Below are 20,280 nucleotides of genomic sequence, written 5' to 3'. Positions count from 1 at the left end.
CTGTAATGGGATCTGATGCCCTCTTCTAGTGTGTCTGAAGACAGCTACAGAACTCACATACACAAAATAAACAGATCTTAAAGAGAGAGGGAGAGGGTTGGGGATTTAGCTCAGTGGTAGAGCGCTTGCCTAGCAAGCGCAAGGCCCTGGGTTTGGTCCCCAGCTCCGGAAAAAAAAAAAAAAAAAAAAAAAAAAAAAAAAACAGAGAGAAGGAGAGGGGAAAGGAGGAGGGAGGGGGGTCCTCTACGAGCACCTCTACACACATACACATATAAGTTAGTTCGAGATATAACTTAGAGTTGAGAGCACTTTTTGGTTGAGAGCACTTCTTGCTCCTGTAGAAGAACCAGGTTCAGTTCCCAGCACCCACAGGGTACCTCACAGCCATCTGTAACTCCAGTTCCAGGGTATCTGACGCTCTCTCTTCTGGCCTCTGAGGTCACCAGCACATAAACAAATGCATAGATACACATGCAGGCAAAACACTTATACACATGAAAACATATCAATAAATCTTTTAAAAATAAATAACTAAAAAGTCAAAATAATAAAGTACTTTTTTTTTTTGAGAAAGAGTCTCACTATGTAGCCCTAACTGTCCTGTTCTGGAACGCAACATGTGGACCAGGTTGGCCTCAGGCTCAGAAAGAAATGCTTGCCCGTCTTCCATGTGCTGAGATTAAAGACATGCCACTATACCCAGTACACATTTTTTTTTTTTTTTTTGGTTCTTTTTTTCGGAGCTGGGGACCGAACCCAGGGCCTTGCGCTTCCTAGGTAAGCGCTCTACCGCTGAGCTAAATCCCCAGCCCCTCCCAGTACACATCTTTAAAAGTAATTTTTAACTTAAAATTTTAAAAGTGCCCAACATTAGAATCATCTAGACCTGAGTTTCCACTCTCTGTGCATCTCCTAACAAGACTTTAGGCAAGGGGATGTCGCATGCCCGGGAGCTTGTCACACAGGTGGATTCAGTGCCCATCTTACTACGTAAAAGTGGGAGAATGCAAACAAATTCCTCTTCTCTGCATGCTTAACACACAGTTAGAGATAGAAGAATGATGCTGCCGTTCTCTGTGTCCTTGATCATAGACCACCCCCTTCACAATTGTGGCCAGCCCGGGAGCCATGTTTAAAGGTAGCCAGGGTAGGGCAGCAAGGATCGGCAGACAATGCCTGTAACAGATCTCAGTTCAAACCCCAGCTCCACCAGTTCCCAGCCTCCATCTTTGAATCTACAGATCCAGGACAGCATCACCCACCCTGCATTTGCTGGGAGCCTCTGGTTAAGAAACAGGGGAAGGGCACCAAGCTTGTGCCTGACACAGTGAGTGCTCAGAATCAAATTCACACAGACAGCATCTGGCACAGCTCATGATTACTCTCTGAGGGGTGTGAACTTGCCAGAAGCAAAAATACTCAAAGAAGGCCAGGGCTTAATGAGGTTGCTCTCTCCCTGATGTGGACACCTTTGTTGTGGTAGTAAATATTTTGCCTGGAGAAAACAGCCTCCCTGGGGAAGTTCCTGAGAGAGTTCTACTCTTCCCCTTCCCAAACAGATGGACCCTGTTCTGCCCTGGCTCTCACATGCACAGCAGATGCCTCCCACAGCCATTGGCCAGAGTTTGGATGCTTCTAATGACCTTCTCAAGCTCTAAAGTTTTAGATCCAAAGCCCTAAAGCAAGCTTCCTTCCAAGAAGAAGTTCATCTTCAACATCCAGTCTGTTCCCCTCCTTGACAACTCCCAAAGGTTAAGAAAACATGCGGTGGCAAATCCTGGGTTGCTTACCAGACAGACACACACAGTACAGTTCTCCTCAGGAGGTGAAAACACATCCCCTTCAGCTCGGATAACACCACTGTGAAAGCAGCCTTTGAAAGACAAACAGGAGGTGGGGACATCAGCCTCCTCAAAGGAGAGGAAAGCAGGTCTCTACTTTTCCAGGCGTAATACTTCTGGAACCTTCTCTCACCACCCTGGATGCATCAGTAGTGGCAGACATAAGTCCCTTGAACTGGGTGGTCCTAGGACCACTGGGAAACAGCACAGGAGACACATGCAAGATTCGCTGCAGTGGCCTTGAGAGTGTTCCCTGAAGTATGTCCTGAGAAAGCCACATCTTAATCCCATCACACTGGACACATTGGAACCTGGAATTCTAGCTCCATTTACCCAAACAACCTATGTCACATTGCCTCTCTGAGACTCAGCTAGTCTCACCATAAAATGGAAATATCACTGTGTACCCAGCAGGAGGCCTGAAAGGACCCAAAATCTTGGTTATAAAGAGAACCCAGCTCTTTCCATCAGGGTCCCATACGCAGGTGGATCATGGTAGAAAACGGAAATAATCTCTAGACAGCAATTTAGGCACTTCCTCAGCAAACCCTGGAACGATTTTTGGTTTTACAGTGCTGCACATTGAATTAGGACTTACCTCACACACACATCAGGCAAGCACAAAGCCCCAGCCCCAGCCCCAGCCCCAGCCTATGGGAGGGAAGTAAAATAACTGTCTTCCAGCAATGTAGGACAGGGGAAAGAAACAATCAACAGAATGCATGTACACTCAGTGGAAGGAAGGAAGGAAGGAAGGAAGGAAGGAAGGAAGGAAGGAAGGAGAGAGGGAGGGAGGGAAGGAAGGAAGAAAGGAAGGTAGGAAGGAGGGAAGGAGGGAGGGAAAGAGGGAGGGAGGGAAGAAAAGAGGGAGGGAAGGAAGGAGGGAAGGATGAATGGAAGGAAGGAGGAAAGCAAGGAAGAAGGAAGGAAGGAGGGAAGGAGGAAGGGAAGGAAGGATGAATGGAAGGAGGGAAGGAGGGAGGGAAGGATGAATGAAGGAAGGAGTGAAACAACAAAGGAAGGATGGAAAGAAAGAAAGGAAGAAAGAAAGAAGGAAAGAAAGAAAGGAAGAAAGGAAGGAAGGAAGAAAGAAAGAAAGAAAGAAAGAAAGAAAGAAAGAAAGAAAGAAAGAAAGAAAGAAAGAAAGCAAGCAAGCAAGCAAGCAAGCAAGCAAGCAGGCAGGGCGAGCCAAGAAAAGTGGCCTGATGAATGGTTCTCCTTGAAGAGTATTTCAGCATAGACAAGCGGTTCTCAAAGTGAGATTCCAGATCAGCAGCAGCAGCACAAGGAGCTTAGTAGAGTTCCATGTTCTCAGGCCCCACCCATGAACCTCCAACCAGAATCAGCCTTCCTGATCTCGGGAGAAGTTGAATAATACCCCTTGGGCTGCAAGAGGCTAGAGGAAGAAAGAGCAGGGCTGAATTCCTCCCCATCAACTCTTACCAGTGCAAGAGGGGCAGCACCCTCCTTCGCTCGGGGGAATTGGATGGGAACAGGTAGAGTCACACCTTACTTCTCCACAGGTCACCTCTCCATCCTGGATGCACAAGCAGGAGTTGCAGCCGTGGGCAGAGCCCAGACACTCCCCCGGGGCAGCCTGGGGACTTCATACCTACCTGACACAAGCACTGAGAACACCCGGGCTGCCTCCAGCGGCTCCCTGATTCATATGTGGCTCCTAGGTGCCAGCAGGAAGAGGGCCCTGCTCCCAGCTTTGGGCTTTCAGGACCCCTAGGTGAGGAAGGGGTCCCTACAACCTCCCTGTGGAGAAGTGAGGGTGGTCCAAGGGTCCCCAGTGGGGAGGAACTTGGCAATGGGGTGGATGTCAACTGTGTGGCAAAGAATGTGGGTGGGGCCTGGGTGGCAGATGGCTGACTGATGGTTCTAACTCCAGTGGGGTATCCTGGGGCCCCTGGAGGAGGGCTGTGTCCTGGGGACAGGGCAGGCCGGCCTGCCTCAGGAAGGAGCAGGGACATCTTAGCAGGCTGCTGCCGGGGCTGCAGGATGGCAGATGGGGCCAGAACGGCCTTCGGGAAAGCTGAAATGGAAGCACAGGGTCTCCTGAGGAAGGCAACAGGGGCAGGAAGTGGGGCTCCAGAGTCCTAAATAGGTCTACGGGTTTCCTCTGCAACATAATGTAACTGACCGTGAACTACTCAGGCCACAGTGACAGCCACAAGGGAAGAAGGCTGGGAAAGCACTGATGGGCAAGAAAAGATCCTAAGCCAGTGACAAGGAGGTCCGACAGCCCCAAGATTCGGCTGCTCTTCCTTAACAGCTACAAGGGAACACAAGTTTTCCTGAGGCTAGAAGACCTCAAGGGTCCATCCTGGAAACAGTTCTCCCCAACTGCTATGGGCTGGGGTTTCCGTATATCCCCTGCTTCCCACCTAGCTGTGGCTTCCCTACAGAGGAGCTAGGGCTCAGGATGAGGGGTCAGCAGAGGTTTCCCTCCAGCGGCACTATAGGCAGTCGGTCAGCTTCGGGGAGGAAGCTCCTGCCCCCACATAAATACCTGGAGACTGAACGGGCATTTTCCCTACAGATGAACATCCACTGCCCCTCGTCACAAAGACGGAGAATCCCCTTATTACTATTTTGTTTTTGTTTTTCCTTTTTACCATTTGTAGGCAATGGCTGGGAACAGTGAAAGGAGAAAGGACTGGATAAAGAAGTCGAAGGGTGGGGCTGGAGAGCCATCTCAGAGGTTAAGAGCACTGGCTTCTCCTGCAAAGGACCCGGTTCAGGTCCCAGCAGCTACATACACTCCATAGCACCCCGCCCAGGGGAATCCCTTCTGACCCTTCTGGAGCATGTGGTACACATACTAATAAGCAGGCAAAACACTTATAATACAGATAAAAATAAATCTTTTTTTTTTTTCCGGAGCTGGGGACCGAACCCAGGACCTTGCGCTTCCTAGGCAAGCGCTCTACCACTGAGCTAAATCCCCAACCCCATAAATCTTTTTAAAAACCCCAAACTTTTATTTAAAAAAAAAAAAAAAAAAAAGCCAGGATGGAGAAATGACTCAGTAGTTAAGAACACATGTTGCTATTGCAGAGAACCCAGGTTTGGTTCCCAGCACCCACATGGTACTGTAACCCCAGTTCTAGGGGATCTAACAGCCTTTTCTGACCTACACAGGCACCAGACACACACATATAAATATGCAAAAATAGTCATATGCATAAAAATTTTTCGTAAATAAATTTTTAAAAAGTAAGGAGACAGGGAAAGTGAGAAAGTGGGGTATTGAATGTGACAAGCAAAAAGAACTGGAAAAAAAAAGCAAAAAAGGGAGGATTTAAAGAACAAGTTTGGCGTGGGTGTGTGGGGCTGTGGTTAGAGGTGAAGTCTGTTACCACAGGATCTATAGGGTATGGTTTCGGGCCAGGAGAACAAGATCTATGGAGTGGGCTCTTGTAGTGAGAAGGCCGAATTAAGAGCTAGAGGGCAGGGCTGGGGCCTGGAGCTCACCTTCACAGGACACACGGTCAGCTTGAAGCCTGAAACCCGGTCTGCAGGTGCACAGGAAGCTGCCCACAGTGTTATGGCAGGTGTGGTGACAGAGTCTTCTCTCCTGCGGTCGCCGACACTCGTTTATATCTGTGGGAGAGCCTTGCTGCCTTACCTTGGCCATGGAGCCCTTTCTCCTCCCATTCCTGAACTCAAAAGACTGGGAGAGTTCTCTTACAGAGTCCATCCAGGCTACAAGATGTGACTCAGAGTGCTAGGAATGGGGCTGGTATCTATTGACAGTGTTCTTGGGAGCTCCATGCATTCAGGGGGCGGGTGTACACCTCATCCCAGGACCATTAAAAGCTCAACCCTGGTGGGAATCTCATTTCCAAATCTTCGGCTGTCTGGCATTGCTTTGTAAACAGTGTCTCATTCCTCACTGTGCTGCTCAAAGCAGGTTCAAGACAAATCCTGAACCCACTAGTACAAGGTCTTTTTCAAGCTCATGGGACCCCACTTTTGGTTACAGGGATTACCAAACATCTGGAAATTTCTAATGGGCTGAGAAAACAGGAGTCTCCTTCTAAACCAAAGAAACCAAAACATAAAGTACTTTCTTTACCCCGAGAAGCAAAGGCAGCCAAGAAAATGGGTGAGCTGAAAACCTTGATCTGTATCTGGGAGCAGGTTGAAAATGGAGACGGCTAGGGAAGGCTCAGCTCGGGGTCTTCCAGGCAAAGAGACACCAACCACGGGATGGGAACGCTCTGAGCGAAGGTTCCATGGGACTGGAAGATCCAAATGTTGTTCTTCCTAGGCTCCAGCCTGACCTGTCCGTCTTCCTGATTGGCATCCTAAGTGTACCACCCACAGGCCGAAGCTCTCACCTATGCAGGAGTGTCGGTTGCCATGGAGGTGGAAGCCAGCCCGGCAGGAGCACTTATAACTGCCAATGCTGTTCTTACATCTCTGCTGGCAGGGTGTACCCAGGCACTCATCAGTGTCTGTGAGGGAAGAAGGCAAAGCTGGCAGCCATCTCTCCATGGGACTTGGAATCCTCTCATCCCTCTCCTCAGGGCCATTGGGGACCAACTTCTAGACTCTCCTACCAGCTGATGGTCTCCACCCCCACCATCTTACCGCAGCCCAGGCTGAGGAACAGACACAGCCTCCCAGTGCCCTCTACCCGTGTCGTGTTCCTCCGGAACCATCTTCATATGATCTCCAGAAGGTCCTCACCCAAGGCTCCCTGGGATAGACCAATCTCTGCTCAAACCTCTCAGGGCCCTCCCTCAATAACAGCACTTGTGGGACCTTTAAACATAGCCACGGGAGCCAGTGAAATGGCTCAGCAGGTAAAGGTGACTCCTTCAAAGCCTATACAATTCCTGGGACCCACGTGATGGAAGAGTCCCCAAAAGCTGTTCTCTGACCCCCCCCACATGCACACTTAAATGCAAGAAAAATAAATTACATAGACAAAGGCGTGTGCAGTCATTCCCAGCCCTTAGCTTCACTCTTGCTTAGTTCCCCACATCATCTAAGCACATCCTGTTCTTATAAGACTCTGCTTGGGTTCATGCTCTGTCTACCCTGAATGTCTTTCTCTCTTGTCCGGATATAAAAGAAATATATGTAAAAATATATATTTATAAAAGAAATATTCTTTAAAACCTTCTTCCTCAGAACCTCTTATGTAGAAAATCACCCAAGCTGTTGTTTGAAGCTGCAAGAGAACTAGAAATAACCCCACCCCCACCCCACCCCCAGCCCCGCTCATCAGCAGAAGAACCCATAAAATATGGAACACTTGCTCCACAGAGAACCAAGCAGCCGTTAAAACAAAATCAGGTCTGTTTACCCGATGTGGGAAGATCCTTAAGTCCAATCAACTGTTCGTGGGAAAGAAACATGTGGAACTGGAGAAGAAACTGGGACCAGACTCCCAGCTCCAATGTGATTGTGGGTAAATTATTTAATTTTGTTAAGCCTCAGTGTTCTTATCAATACAATGGGGATAAACAGTACCAACTTTAAAACTGTGCAGATAGGATGAGAAAACACGTGGAAAGTGCTTAGCCTGGTACCCAGCCTGTGCGTTTGGTAATTGATGTGCCTGTATATATGCATATGTAAGAACATGTGGTTAAGGGAGATAAAGGGACAGAGGGACAGACGTCCAGACTGAAAACTCGTGCTGAAAGCAAACTTCCCAAGGTGCTTTGAGATATAGGATTAGATGACATCACAAAGGTGGGGCCTTAACGATGAATTAATGACCTTAGAAGAGTCCTTAGAGGTTCTCTAGGACAGACAGAGAATGGTGATGAGAGAGGGGACCTGAGCTCAAGCTTCTTGTGTTTTGGGAAACTTCCCGTGCAGAGGCAATAAGAATTAAGGGGCTTACTTTGTCTCCTCTGCCTTGTTGCATGAGACTGTAATAAGAAGCATCCTCACTTGGAAAGGATGAATGTTGTAAAAGATGTCACCCTGTCGGGCGTGGTGGGGTAGACAATTAATCCTCGTACTCGGGAGCGAAAGGCAGGAGAGTGACAGGTGGAAGTCAGACTAGGCTGCACAGTAACACTGTCTGCAGAGAAGAGACCAAAGGAAGCCATCTTCTCCCTGGGCACCCATTCTTTCCCAAACCACCAGACTGGAGGGTGGGTCCTACAGATACCCACAGAACCTGGACTAGTACCAGAGCAGGAGGACACCTCAAACACACTGTGTGACAGAGACCATCACAGGCTCCTCTCAGTTCCAATGGAACCACCCACAGCCTGTGGCCTTCCCTTCTCCATCTTGATACCCCTTCCCCTGGGTTCATTCGCCCCTTGTGCTCCCTGAGACCATTCCTTCATCCCAACCTTCCCTGTGATGCAAGCAGAAGAGTTTACAGTGTCTTAGTTCAGAGCAAGTCCACCATGAATGCCGGCCATGGGCATAGTGGCACATGCCTCTGATCCCAGCACTTGGGAGTCAGACAGGTGAGCCTCTGTGAGTTTGGGGATAATGTGGTCTAGGACAGCCATGGATGTGTAGGGAGATTCTGTCTCTAAGAAACAAACCTAAGAGTCCACTATGCTGGATTCAAAGCCTAACTCCACGTCTTCCTAAAAGAATGGATGCAAGTAGACCTGTTTTCCCCAGTAGAGCGTGAGTGACACAGCATCCTTCCCAGAGGACTATGGCTGGAGAATGTATCTTAAGGGAGCTGGCAGGGCATAGAAACTATCCCCAACACCTCTACCCACTCACCTTGGCAGCTATGACGATCAGCGGACAGTTGCATGCCTGGCCCACATTCGCATACGAAGCCACCTTCTGTGTTCACACAGTGGCCCTCACAAGATGAGCTTAAACACTCGTCAATGTCTGGGAAAAGAAAACCCTTCGAACAGCCCATTCTAACCATGGCCATGACTCCCACATGAAACTTATATGAGGAAGATACAGCATCAATCCGCAAAGCGCCTTGCCCGTGAGCCATCTTCATCCCAGAAAGAGGAGACAAAAGGACAGAGGTAGTGCCTCTTACTCTTGACCCATGCAGGCAAGTTGGGGGAGTGGGGAGAGCAGGACTGAAGCAGAACCATTTTGATGGCCCCTGTGTGACAACCTTCAGGTCCCCAAAATGACAGGGCCCAGTGAACTATGTCATTCTGATAGATGTTCACCAAACAGCAGGGTGAGCAGGAGACTCAGAGAGGGGCCACTGACTGTCAGACATTGTCTGGCCACTCTAAAGCCCAGCGAGGATGACATATGTGCTGCTCGGAAATGACCTGCCACAACAGGTGCGTCCTGAGAGAGTGTGGGACCAGGAGAGCCAGGAGCATCAGCAGAGGCCTGTGTGGGTGGGGAAGGATCTGAGGGTTTAGGGGATAGCAACTGTGCTCCAGTCCTCCACACGCACTTAGGGTACACATGCATGTAAGTAAATGGGGGAGGAGGGATAGTTGAAACCCATGGCTAAGCTAAACTTCAGTTTTAAAATCTAGGAACTGTAGCTGGTCTTCCTTATTTTGTGGGTCCTTCTTTTTCCCACCCATTATCCCCCAGGTTTTATCCCCCAACACAAGATAGGAGACAAAGAAGAATAGAAGAATAGAAGAAGAGAGAGAGAGAGAGAGAGAGAGAGAGAGAGAGAGAGAGCTGAATCTAATTTCTTTCCCAGCCGTTCCCCCCAGTGTCCAGCGCAGTCCCTTCTCCCAGCCATTCCTCCCACAGTTCCTCAAGAGTCTGCCTCAATCGTCCCTCCTCCCCGTTTCCCCCATATTAGCAGCTCCTCACTATAACAACTGTTCTAGCCTCTGCTCAGCTCAGCTTCTCCTGAGTCAACCGTCTCCTAATTCACCTTCAGAACCAGCTGCCTCCTCTCACTGCTAGTGCAATTCCCTTCCACATCTTCCTCCACTTTTGAAAGAGCCTCGCTTCTGGGCCAGCTCTGACTCCAGGTGGTCACCTTGTCTCTGGTTCAGTCCCTGGGAATGAACCTATTTGTTCTCCCTTTTCTTGACATTTTTCTTCCACTTTTTGATTCTCAAGCTTCTCCATTTCCACCCATATTTTTTTTCCAGTTTTCCAGCCAGTCTTTCAATGTTTTTATAAACAAAATAGCCCAAAATGTAGAAAAGGAAAGAAAGGGGGGTGGGGGAACCCTGCTGTTGAAAACCACGTGGGTCACCTCCCAGCAACAGCCTCAGCAAACACCCTGAGTGAGAGGCAAGGGCAGCTGGAAGAGAGTGGGGCTAGCAGAGTGAGCAGGCAGCTGGGGCAGAAAATACAGTAGGAGACAGGTGAGGCAGGAGAAGCTGACCTAAGCAGATAGGCTGGAGCAGTTGTTACAGTGAAAGAAATTAGATTCAGGGATCTCATCTCTCTCTCTCTCTCTCTCTCTCTCTCTCTCTCTCTCTCTCTGTGTGTGTGTGTGTGTGTGTGTGTGTGTGTGTGTGTGTCTGTCTGTCTCTCTCTGTCTCTGCCTCTCTCTGTCTCTCTCTGTCTCTGTCTCTCTGTCTCTCTGTCTCTCTGTCTCTCTGTCTCTCTCTCTCTCTGTCTCTCTGTCTCTCTGTCTCTGTCTCTCTCTCTCTCTGTGTGTGTCTGTCTGTCTGTCTGTCTGTCTCTCTGTCTCTCTCTCCTTTTTCCTTCTTTGTCTCCTATCTAGTGTTAAAGGATGAAATCAGGGGATAAAGGGTGGGGAAAAAAAAGAACTCACACAGTAGCAAAGACCAGCTACAAGGAGTCATTACCTCATATAAAGCACACATAGCCTTCTGTACACATTTATACATAGGAGCATTACAGACCCAGATAAAGGAACAGAGAAAACATTTCATTATTAGTAACACACTGGTTAGGACTCCAGAAAAATACTCATTTTCAACATCCTGTTTACTTTCAAATGCTTCCAGATGAATTCTCACTCACTTCAGTCTTCACCAAGAGAAAGTGAAGGTTGCTGTTAAAACTTCAAAAAGGGGGGTTGGGGATTTAGCTCAGGGGTAAAGACCTTGCGAAGGAGGAGAAAGGCCCGGGGTCTGGTCCCAAGCTCCCAAAAAAAAAAAAAAACCAAAAAAAAAAAAAAAAAAAACTTCAAAAAGGGCAGGTGGGGTGGCTCACGCCTTTAAATCCCAGCACTTGGGAGGCAGAGGCAGGCAGATCTGTGAGTTCGAGACCAACCTGGTCTACTGAGTTTAATATTCTCTCAAAACAAACAAACAAACAAAAAAACTTCAAAAGGGGACAAGGGAGATGGCTCAGTTGATAAAGTGGCTGCTGTATAAACAAGAGCTCAGACACCCCAGCGGCACATAAAAGGCATGGGGGTTCAGGGCATGGAGACATTGAATCCCTGGAACTCATTAGCCGGCCCAGACAAATCAATGCGCTCTAGGTTTAATGAGAGACCCCTGACTCAAAAACTAAGGCAGAAGGCAATGGAGGAATCCAATGTTAATTCTGGCTTCCACATGCCTGGGGTCACACATACATGCACGTGTGTACACTGCACATACAAAAACAAATAAAAGACCAAAACCACCTACAACCAGGCTTTTGCCTCTAAAGAAATGGACAAGAAACTGGTCACAGTGATCACCTCTGGTAAAAGTCACAGGCTCTGTGTAGAGTGACTTTTAAAACCAAGAAAAAAAATCATAGGGGCTGGAAAGACGGTTCAGCTGTTTAGAGTACTGGTTCTTGCAGAGGACCCAGGCTCGATTCCCACCACCCACAGGGCAGCGTCAGTTCCAAGGGATCTGACGACTTTGTCTGGCCTCTTAGGGCACAGCACACATATGGTACATGTAGTAGGCAAAACACCATACACATAAAATAATTTTTAAAAACTTAAGCCATCCCAATACTTAAAAGGACAAAACAAATAACACTTTGACAACATAATTACTGACTTTTAGTCCCCTCAGCTTTCAAATGTCAGCTGACTCCGATCCCGGTTCCATGCCCCTCTGTGAGCCCAGTACTGTGGACTTTCCTACTCAATGCCCCTGTTTTATTGGAGCTCTCTTTGTCCTTGTCTCTCTGCCCCATATCTGGAAACTCCCTGATAACAGCCACTATTGGATCACCTGTAACCCCAATCCCAGCTCTGCTCCTGTCCACGAGTGCATGTGTGATACCAGGAGGAATAGATCCTCAGGGTGCGTGCCTCTCGGCCCCTCTCTTCCAGGCGCTGGACTCTAGCTGGCTCAGGGAGGAGATACCATCCCATTTCCCCTTCCCCCACATCCAGGCCTCTCACCCGCACACCGGATACCAACAGCTGTCTCGGTCATCAAGAAACCCACAGGGCACACTCGGGCGACCTCCTGGCAGCCACCATGGTTACAGGTGAGATCACAGCCATACTCCCCGCAAGATCCATGGGCTTCTAAAACAAACAGGGTATGTGTGGATACAGCTGCCAGAGCAGGTGTCAGCCTGACGTCTCAGATGTCCTGAGAACCTCCTGCAGAGTTCCGCTGCAGGGGCTTCCCACCCACTTCTACGAGGCACTAGCCATGCTGATGGTTAATTGGACTTCACAAGATCTTCAATCAAATAGGAGAGAACCTCCAGTCGTGTCTCTGAAGGAGTTTCTAGACTGGGCTGAGATGGGGAGATACACAAACTGCGGAAGGCAAGATTCCATAGGTTGGGAGCCGAACTAATAGGAAAGAGAGCCGGCACCAGGGTTCCAATCTTTCCGCTTCCTGCCTGTGCGGTGTGAACAGCTGCCTCCCTCGTCTGGCACCGTGCCTTCTCCACCCTGATAGACTGTTCTCTTGAACTCTGAGCCAAAATTAACCTTTCCTCCTTTAAATTGCTTTTTCAGTTATTTTGTCACAGTGGCAACACATGCAGCTAATATATCACTGGGACCCAGAAAAAGCCGAAATGTCTCAGTAGTCAGATAGGTATGAGAATGTCTACCAAACAAGGTGCCTTGAAGATGCCAAGCTAGAACCTATCTCAAGTCCCCAGTGCCGGGCACAGAACCTTCATGTTATTTTGGTGGTCCCCCAGCAGCCATTGTCCATCCCAGTTACCTGGGCAAGTGGCCCCTTGCTCTCCATCCTGGCAGGAGCAGACATTGGGGGCGATGCAGATGCCACTCCCACAGCCAAAGGAGCAGAGGGCTAAAAGGAAAGAGGTAGGTGAGGGAGCAGGCACGTGTGTGCTGAGAAGGCTCGGGTCGCGGGGATGGATGGGTACTTACGCAGGGTACAATGCCCACTGCCCATGGAAGGGGCCCAGCCAGGGCAGCAGCCACTCCCAAAGCCAGAGAGGCAGACATGGGGACCCAGACGACGCCTGCGAGAAAAGAGAGCACTCACCACAATTTGTATGAAGAGAGCAAGAGATGCTCCCAACTCATCCACTGGTCTACATGGCCGGCAATCGCCCCAGGGGCAGGCCAGACAAACGTGTAAGAGAACGGATATAAGCTATGAGCACGGAGCGAAGGAAATCAAGGAGAGGCAAGAAGAAAAGATGAAGGGAGACTGTAGCCGAGCAGTATGGGGACCTGTCCTCTCAGCACTCAGATGGCTGAGACAGGAGGATCACAGGTTTGAGGCCTGTCTGGGACCTAATGTGTTCAAAGCCATCTTGGACTATATAACTATAGTTTTTGTTATTCTTGTTTTGGTTTGCTGGTCTGGGACTTGCTATACAGACCAGGCTAATCTAGAACTCAGAGGGATCCACCTGCCTTTGCTCTCTCCTGCGTGCTGGGTTTGAAGGTGTGCACACCACACCCAGAAATAAAACGTCTAACGCAGTCATTCTCATCCCTCACTCAGGTCTTTTGTTCACATCTCCTTCCCCAGAGCCTCTCTCGCTGACCTTAGCCTGCTCTGCTATTCTCTACAGTCCTTTCTAGGATACTCGTTTACTTGCTAATCTCATGACATCTTCCCTGTCCATATCCTCTTTATTCTCCGAGAACAAGGGCTTTTTTTTTTTTTTTTTTTTTTTTTTTTTTTTCGGAGCTGGGGACCGAACCCAGGGCCTTGCGCTTCCTAGGTAAGCGCCTACCACTGAGCTAAATCCCCAGCCCCAACAAGGGCTTCTTATCTAAGTCTAAAGTACCTCAGGACTGCTCAATTGGTAAGAGAAGAAAGCAGGTCTGAGTGGCATCCCCCTAGGATGTCAATAAGGTACCCAGGCTGGACCCCACCCTCTGGAGCTTCAGGTAATCTGGAGCCAGTGTCTAACGGTCAGTCCGTAAGGCCATGTTACTGACCTCACTTTCAAAGGACAGCCAGGACCCAGGTGATGGGAACTGAGCTCAATGGGGACTCTTGTGGAGCCTTGAACAGAGTCAGGAAAGGGTCACTGGAAGGACAGCTCCCCTGCTGCATGAGAAGGAAGACCAGAAGGAGAGGGCAATAAAGACCGGTGGAACAGCCTGAGCATAGGCTAGAGGGGAGATTAACCAGGGCTAGACCTCCTGGAGCCCTGGAGCAAGGACTACAAATCCAGGCAAAGAGATAGGCTCCAGATGACTTTGACCACATACTCAGAGCTGATGGGAATGTCGTCCCACTAACAGTACACCCTGTATGCCTGTCCATGTATCAGACACAATTGATATAGGACAAGACAAATTTGCCTGGCTCTTAGGGTTAATAATCTGTGACAAATGTGGAAACCTAGGGGGAACCATGGCAATGCAGAAAAGTTTGCTGGGGACTGTCCCTGGGGCCAAGTTCTTTTCCCTCTCAGAAGTCAAAACCAATCAAGACAAACCAGATCGACAGTGACGCACACATAGAAATGGCAACAACTGAGGAGGAGGGGGGGGGGGGAGGGGAGGGGGGGGGGGGGGAGGGAGGGAGGGGGGGAGAGAGAGAGAGAGAGAGAGAGAGAGAGAGAGAGAGAGAGAGAGAAGAGAGAGAAGAGAGAGAGAAGAGAGAGAAAGAAAAAAGAAAGAGAGGAGAGAGAGAGAGAGAGGAGAAGGAGGAGAAGGAGAGAGGAGAAGGAGAGAGGAGGAGGGGAGGAGAGAGGAGGAGGAGGAGGAGGAAGAGGAGGAGGAGGAGGAGGAAGAGGAGGAGGAGGAGAGAGGAGGAGGAGGAGGAGGAGGAGAGTCTGGCTGCAGGGATCCACAGAACAACTAAATAGCTAAGCCTAAAGGGGCTCTGAAAGGGACATGAGGCGCCATCGAAGTGATAAATGGTAGGGTGCCTGTGGAAACTGGAGGCGTTCCACCCTCAGACAAGCAGGGGTAGGGTGCCCACCAGAAAGCCCCAAGGAGCTTTTCGTGTGTGGCATGGTGATGCCAGGGAGACAGGTGGTGGGAAACTGAGCCTGCAGGAACTGCAAGAGACTGCAGAACCCACGTGCTGAGCTGTAAACCCTTCCTTCAGGGCTGCCCCTGCTGTGCGCCCCTGGGAAGATGGTGGCTGTGGGCCAGGCCACCCGCTGACACCGTGTTCCCTTGCTATAAGCATCACGCACACACGATCACCACTCCCTCACCACCCCTGTATAGTAGAGGACTAAGTCGCACTTAGGGAAAACACTGGGTTTGGAAAGACACGCCTCCTGCCTGCTGCCTCTGGCCTCCCCGGCCTGTGTACACATGCGCAGATAGCAAAGTGTAACCCTGAGCCACCGGTAGCTCCAAGGTCCACCGGGTGCAGAGAGCAAGAGACACTGAGAAAACCCCCAACCCCAAAGCAACCTGTGCAGAAGCGGAGGAGGCCCCGCACCGCCAAGGAAGAAAGCCAGGCAGTTGAGACCAAATGGCATATGCTGGGGTCTCCTAGCCAGAAGGTCAGCGCACTCCCTTAGTACAAGATTCACTTGGAGCCGGGATCTCCATCTCCCAGATTCCCTAGCCAGAGCAGTCCCCCAGCAGGGCCACCCAACTGGCACAAACTACTGTCTCTTTGTCCAGACCCCTGGTGCGCCCACGCCACTAAGGATACAGGTCCAGCAGCTGCCCTCTGCCAGTGCCTTCCAGCTCCACGCCGTGGCGCTCGAAGGCTGGGCCGCTGAGAGGCACCAGGCTCTTACCTCTCCGCAGAGTAGTGCCCTGACGCCTTCCTCCCGGTGTAGCCTCGGGCCGAAGACCCCAGCAACGGAATCAAGATGTAGGCAATGTGGAGCAACAGTCTAGCCCACATGACTGGCAGCAGAGGTCCTGGACTCTACTGGGCTCAGGCCCCGCACCGGGGAAGGGGCTACGGACCTTGTCCCTCCTCCTGGAAGCGATCTGATTCCCCCACAGCTAGCAGGGGGCTGGGGACGACGAGGAGAGGGCTGGTGTTTAGGGGAGGACTGCCTAAGCGGTTGGGGGTGGGGGGTACTTGCACCTTGGAAAGAAACACACAAAAGGAGCGCCGCCCGCCGGTGCCTCTCCGGGAGGCGTGGAGCCTGGGGCGGGAGCAAAGATCAGGGACCCCGAAGGCGGGGTTTCACCCTCGGCCCACACCCCCAGCCTGGGTTTGGGAGTAGCTTTCCACAGAATGACTGAAGGCTTCGCACCAAGTTGGAAAGAAACTTCAGGAACCAGGTTTTTGGGTTTCTGTGGAGTCCAATCCATCTGTATTCTCAGTAGGTGAGACTTATGGGCACTCAAACCCGTGGCACTGAAGCTAGGCAGTTTCGACTGTCCCCAAACCTAGCAGATGGTCAGGATAGTGTATTGGTGGTGGTTTTGTCTGCTTCCTTGCCAAAGGACACTAGCCTGTTTTGAACCCACAGGCTACCTGGTGCGAGTCACATGGTTGCGCAGACAGCTTCCTGGCTCACATGGGAGGTAAGAAAGCAGTGGGCAGTTGGCATGGGAACCAGGGACACAGAACTAGAAGACTCCATTTTGGCCCATTTCCCATTTTGGGAAGTTGGCCCAGGGTAGAAAGAGGTTTTAGGCTGAAGACTGTAAAGTGACAGAACTGAGAAAGATCTAGCTGGGAGGAAGCTGAAAGAAGGGTCAAGTTTTACCTTGTTCTGGTAGCAAGGGTCCTGCATAAACCTACCCAGACGGGATTAGTCAAGCTTTTGTGTAAAGACTCCTAGGAATAAGAAACTCACTACCTTTAAAAACCAACTAAGCTAGTTTTTAAAAACTACATTTTCAGACTAGTTCCCAAACAAGCTTAAGTCCTTCGGTTCTGACTCAGGCTGCTGTGACCTGGATGCTAGGTGCCTTCCCACAGACACTTGCCTTTTAGTGGCTGAGCAAATGTTAACTTAGGTGTTTGATGCTTGTTGGTCCTGGACCCTTAATTTGCAATAAGAAGAAAACTTCAAGTACTTTTGGATGTTGAAGTGCCATGGCTAATTGTTATTTCCAACTTGAATGGCTTTAGAAGCACCTAGTTATGAATAAGCCTTTGTGTGTCAGAGCTGTTTCCAGAATGATTGAACTGAGTTGTGAAGACCCATCCTAAACGTGAGTGGTATTATCACATGGGCTGAACCAACTACCAAGACCATAGACTGAGTGCCAACAGTCATCTGTTTCCTGACTGTGGCCCCATGCTCCTGGCTCTATGCTTTCGCTACCAAGACGGCTGCACCTGTGAGAAAAATAACCCCTTACTTGCTTGCTTGCTTTTATGGGCGGTATTCTGCCATAACTAGCTGTTATCCTAACAAATTGCCAGCTGTCTCTCTACCTGAACCCATGTGGCTAAACCCAAGCTTACATTTGGGCCCATAGCTCATCTTGTTTGGGCCTACTTATTCTATTATCTAGTCAACCTCACAGCAAGTGCACTGCCAAAAATGAATGTGACATCTCTGTATGTACACATTCAGAGTCCTAAGGACCTTCAGACTCCTTAGGACATCTTTCTTGCCTGGAGAAGGCAAAGGCTGTGCTTGCTACTGTCCCAAGACAGGCGTTTTTCCTTCCCATCCCTGGGAAGCTACCTCTGAAGCCACTACACATAGAATAAACCCCCTTAACAGCCCTCAGGGCTCACGACATCCACTGCTTAGCCCAGCATTACCTCTACCAATTCCATTGTTCGTTCCACAGCCCCACACTCTCCTCTGCAGAACTCACTCACTCCCTAGCAGGTGTAAGATCAAAATCCTCACCTCCCCAGTGCAGACTTTTGGATCTAGCAAAGTAGGAAGTTCTGCCGGGAGGACCCCTAAGCCCTTTTCTGAGCTGGCCCAGCCTTTCATCTCCCTACAGTGTCTTCAACCTCCTGGTGTCTACCTTCCCATCAAATCAGCTGTTGGGCCCTTCAGTTTCATTTGCTCTTCCTTCCCTGTTTGGTTCCGGGGCTTCCGCTGAGTCTTTCATGTAACTGCTCATCTTCAAGGACTAATATTTGTTCACTCAGTGCTTCTTCCCTAGTTCTGTGGCTTAACAAGAGACCCTTCCAAGACGTTGGCTGCAGAATTCAGGCCTCTGGTTTGAGACCCTTCCATATGGTCATGTGATATGAATCAGTGTTTCTAGTACTTTCTCCAAATGATTCTTCCTTTGGAGGCTTGGGAGTAAAGCTAGCTCATCAGTGCCTGCATGGAAGGGCAGCTGGTTGGAGATCTCTGAAGACGGTGATCTTTCACCAAGAAATGATAAATGGTGTTTAAGAGGGGACTCTGGGTGTGTGCAGGCGGAAAGCGAGCGCCCAAGGGTTTCTGGAATTAAGCCTCAAGTGAATATATACAATACATGCACACAGACTGGAGATGTAGCCCAACAGTCAAGCTTTCATGTGTGACATAGCCATGTTCAGTCCATTCTCATCCCAAAATAAAGCATCTTTACCACTTCCTCTTCTGTCTCTTAAGGGACACAAGTGTCCACAAATAGGACAGCATATTACGCAGACTGGGATGTGGAACCTTGGTGGAATGAGTTTGACTCTGCATGAGGATAAAGTGGTAACAATCCAGTCTAGGGATCCAGAACCTGCGCAGGATGACTGTAGAAAACACAACAGTAATGAAGCAGTGACTCCAGGGACAAACGCTTGCCGGCATGCCCCAGTGCTGAGGTGCCTGCTTGCCCTTTGTAAGCTAGAATCTCTCAAAATCATAGCTTAACTTAATGCCCAATTCTCCAAACATCTTATCAAAGGGTTTCTCTGTATAGCCCTGGCTGTCCTGGCACTCACTATGTAGACCAGGATGGCCTCAAACTCAAGAGACCCAAGTGCCTCTGCTGGGATTAATGGTGTGTGCCACTACCGCCTGGCTCATAGGCTGGTCTTTTTTTTTTTTTTTTTTTTGACCAAAATGTTTTATTTGACTAAATTCAGATTCATGCATAAGCATGACACACTATCTCTCTCTCACTTTTCAGACTTTGGCAATTTAAAAAAAAAACAAACAAAAAAACCCCTAAACCAACCAACCAACCAACCAAGCAGCCTGTATAGAACAGTAAGGACGCCAAGGACGAGGAGTCTACAGCTTTACTGTAGGATATATATACACACATATGTACATATGTATATATTTCTGAAAGGCCTCTCCTCTGTTGGCCATGTCAACTCTCAGGTCACAGTCAGAAACATGACTTCTGAGTCACTTCTTCACCTCTCCAAGGTCTTCAATGCTGTCATCATCTACCTCTGGCCACTTTTCCTGAATGACATCGATGATGTCATCTGTGAAGTCTCCCTGAATGATGATCTCATCCTCCCCTGTTACTGAGGCACCGCAGGAGAATTTTTGAGCAAAAAATCTTTGTGCTTCTTTGAGATCAATTTCAAAAGTTGCAAGGCCACACACTCTCGTCACATATTTCTTCTTTGCTCTGGGGATTTTGGCTATTGTGACCTTCTGTGGTACTGTCTTCTTCTTCTGTTTTATTTGACCTCTTCCACCTCTTTTTTGTTTTTTCTTCTCCTCCTCTTCCCCTACTGGTCCTTGGCCTTCACTAATTCCAGTTTCTTGTTTGGGTGAATTTTCTACAGTAAGTTTTGCAAATTCATTTGGAAAATTCTTCTCTAGCCATTGTCTACATTTAGCAACATCAGGCATATATTCACAGTACTCTGTTGGTAACGAGCAGACTCCACAATAAAGGACTCGGAGAGGGTAATCCGCATCTAGCTTGGCACTGTTCTTCGTATCAGCCCCGCTGGATTCAGAAATGTCAGTAGCCATCTCACAAACCCAGCCGGTCGCACAGCCCCCGCCGCCTCCGCTCCCGCCAGCTGAAGCGACACATGCAACTCTCATAGGCTGGTCTTAAAGAAGGCACTGAGGGTGTTCAGGATCAGGATCATACCTGTACTGCTGGGACAGAACATTCCTTACTCCCTAAGAACAGAGGCTCAATCCATACAGGGCCAAAGGTGACTCTCGAACATGTACTATTCCTGTATAGCCAGGCCAAAGGCACTGCAAGCTCTATTCAACCAACTAGAGAAATAAAATAAGATTCGACATAAGGAATTGGAGAGAAGCTCGGCCGAAAAGAGCGTTCATTGCTTTTGCCGAGGACCAGTTTGCTTCTCAGCAACTGTATCAGGCAACTCACAACCACCTATCACTC

The 20,280-nt window shown here is 49.3% G+C and overlaps 2 protein-coding genes across 2 annotated transcripts in view; both read right to left on the bottom strand.

Annotated features, from left to right (window-relative positions):
* Vwce (von Willebrand factor C and EGF domains) overlaps positions 1–15,937 on the bottom strand; it is a 30,884-nt gene extending 14,947 nt beyond the window's left edge. The window contains exons 1-10 of the mRNA XM_032891627.1: positions 15,828–15,937; positions 13,024–13,118; positions 12,854–12,943; positions 12,067–12,195; positions 8,565–8,681; positions 6,191–6,307; positions 5,322–5,450; positions 3,458–3,879; positions 3,285–3,378; positions 1,791–1,873 (exon numbers count right to left, since the gene is read on the bottom strand). Of these exons, the coding sequence (XP_032747518.1) occupies positions 1,791–1,873; positions 3,285–3,378; positions 3,458–3,879; positions 5,322–5,450; positions 6,191–6,307; positions 8,565–8,681; positions 12,067–12,195; positions 12,854–12,943; positions 13,024–13,118; positions 15,828–15,937 (1,386 nt within the window). The remainder of the gene's footprint in view (positions 1–1,790; positions 1,874–3,284; positions 3,379–3,457; positions 3,880–5,321; positions 5,451–6,190; positions 6,308–8,564; positions 8,682–12,066; positions 12,196–12,853; positions 12,944–13,023; positions 13,119–15,827) is intronic.
* Positions 15,938–19,174: 3,237 nt separating this feature from the next.
* On the bottom strand, positions 19,175–19,955 carry LOC116890965 (density-regulated protein). Its single transcript, XM_032891626.1, has one exon. It carries the CDS (start codon positions 19,887–19,889, stop codon positions 19,305–19,307), a length of 585 nt encoding a protein of 194 aa, XP_032747517.1. The 5' UTR covers positions 19,890–19,955; the 3' UTR covers positions 19,175–19,304.
* Positions 19,956–20,280: the final 325 nt, after the last annotated feature.

This window comes from Rattus rattus, chromosome 2 (genome assembly GCF_011064425.1).
Source record: "Rattus rattus isolate New Zealand chromosome 2, Rrattus_CSIRO_v1, whole genome shotgun sequence".
NCBI classification, from domain to species: Eukaryota; Metazoa; Chordata; class Mammalia; order Rodentia; family Muridae; genus Rattus; species Rattus rattus.
This window is presented reverse-complemented; position numbering and strand designations above follow the sequence as displayed.

Bases quoted from the DNA above. Each gene is read 5' to 3' on its own strand.
- LOC116890965 (XM_032891626.1), bottom strand. From the start codon at position 19,889: ATGGCTACTGACATTTCTGAATCCAGCGGGGCTGATACGAAGAACAGT.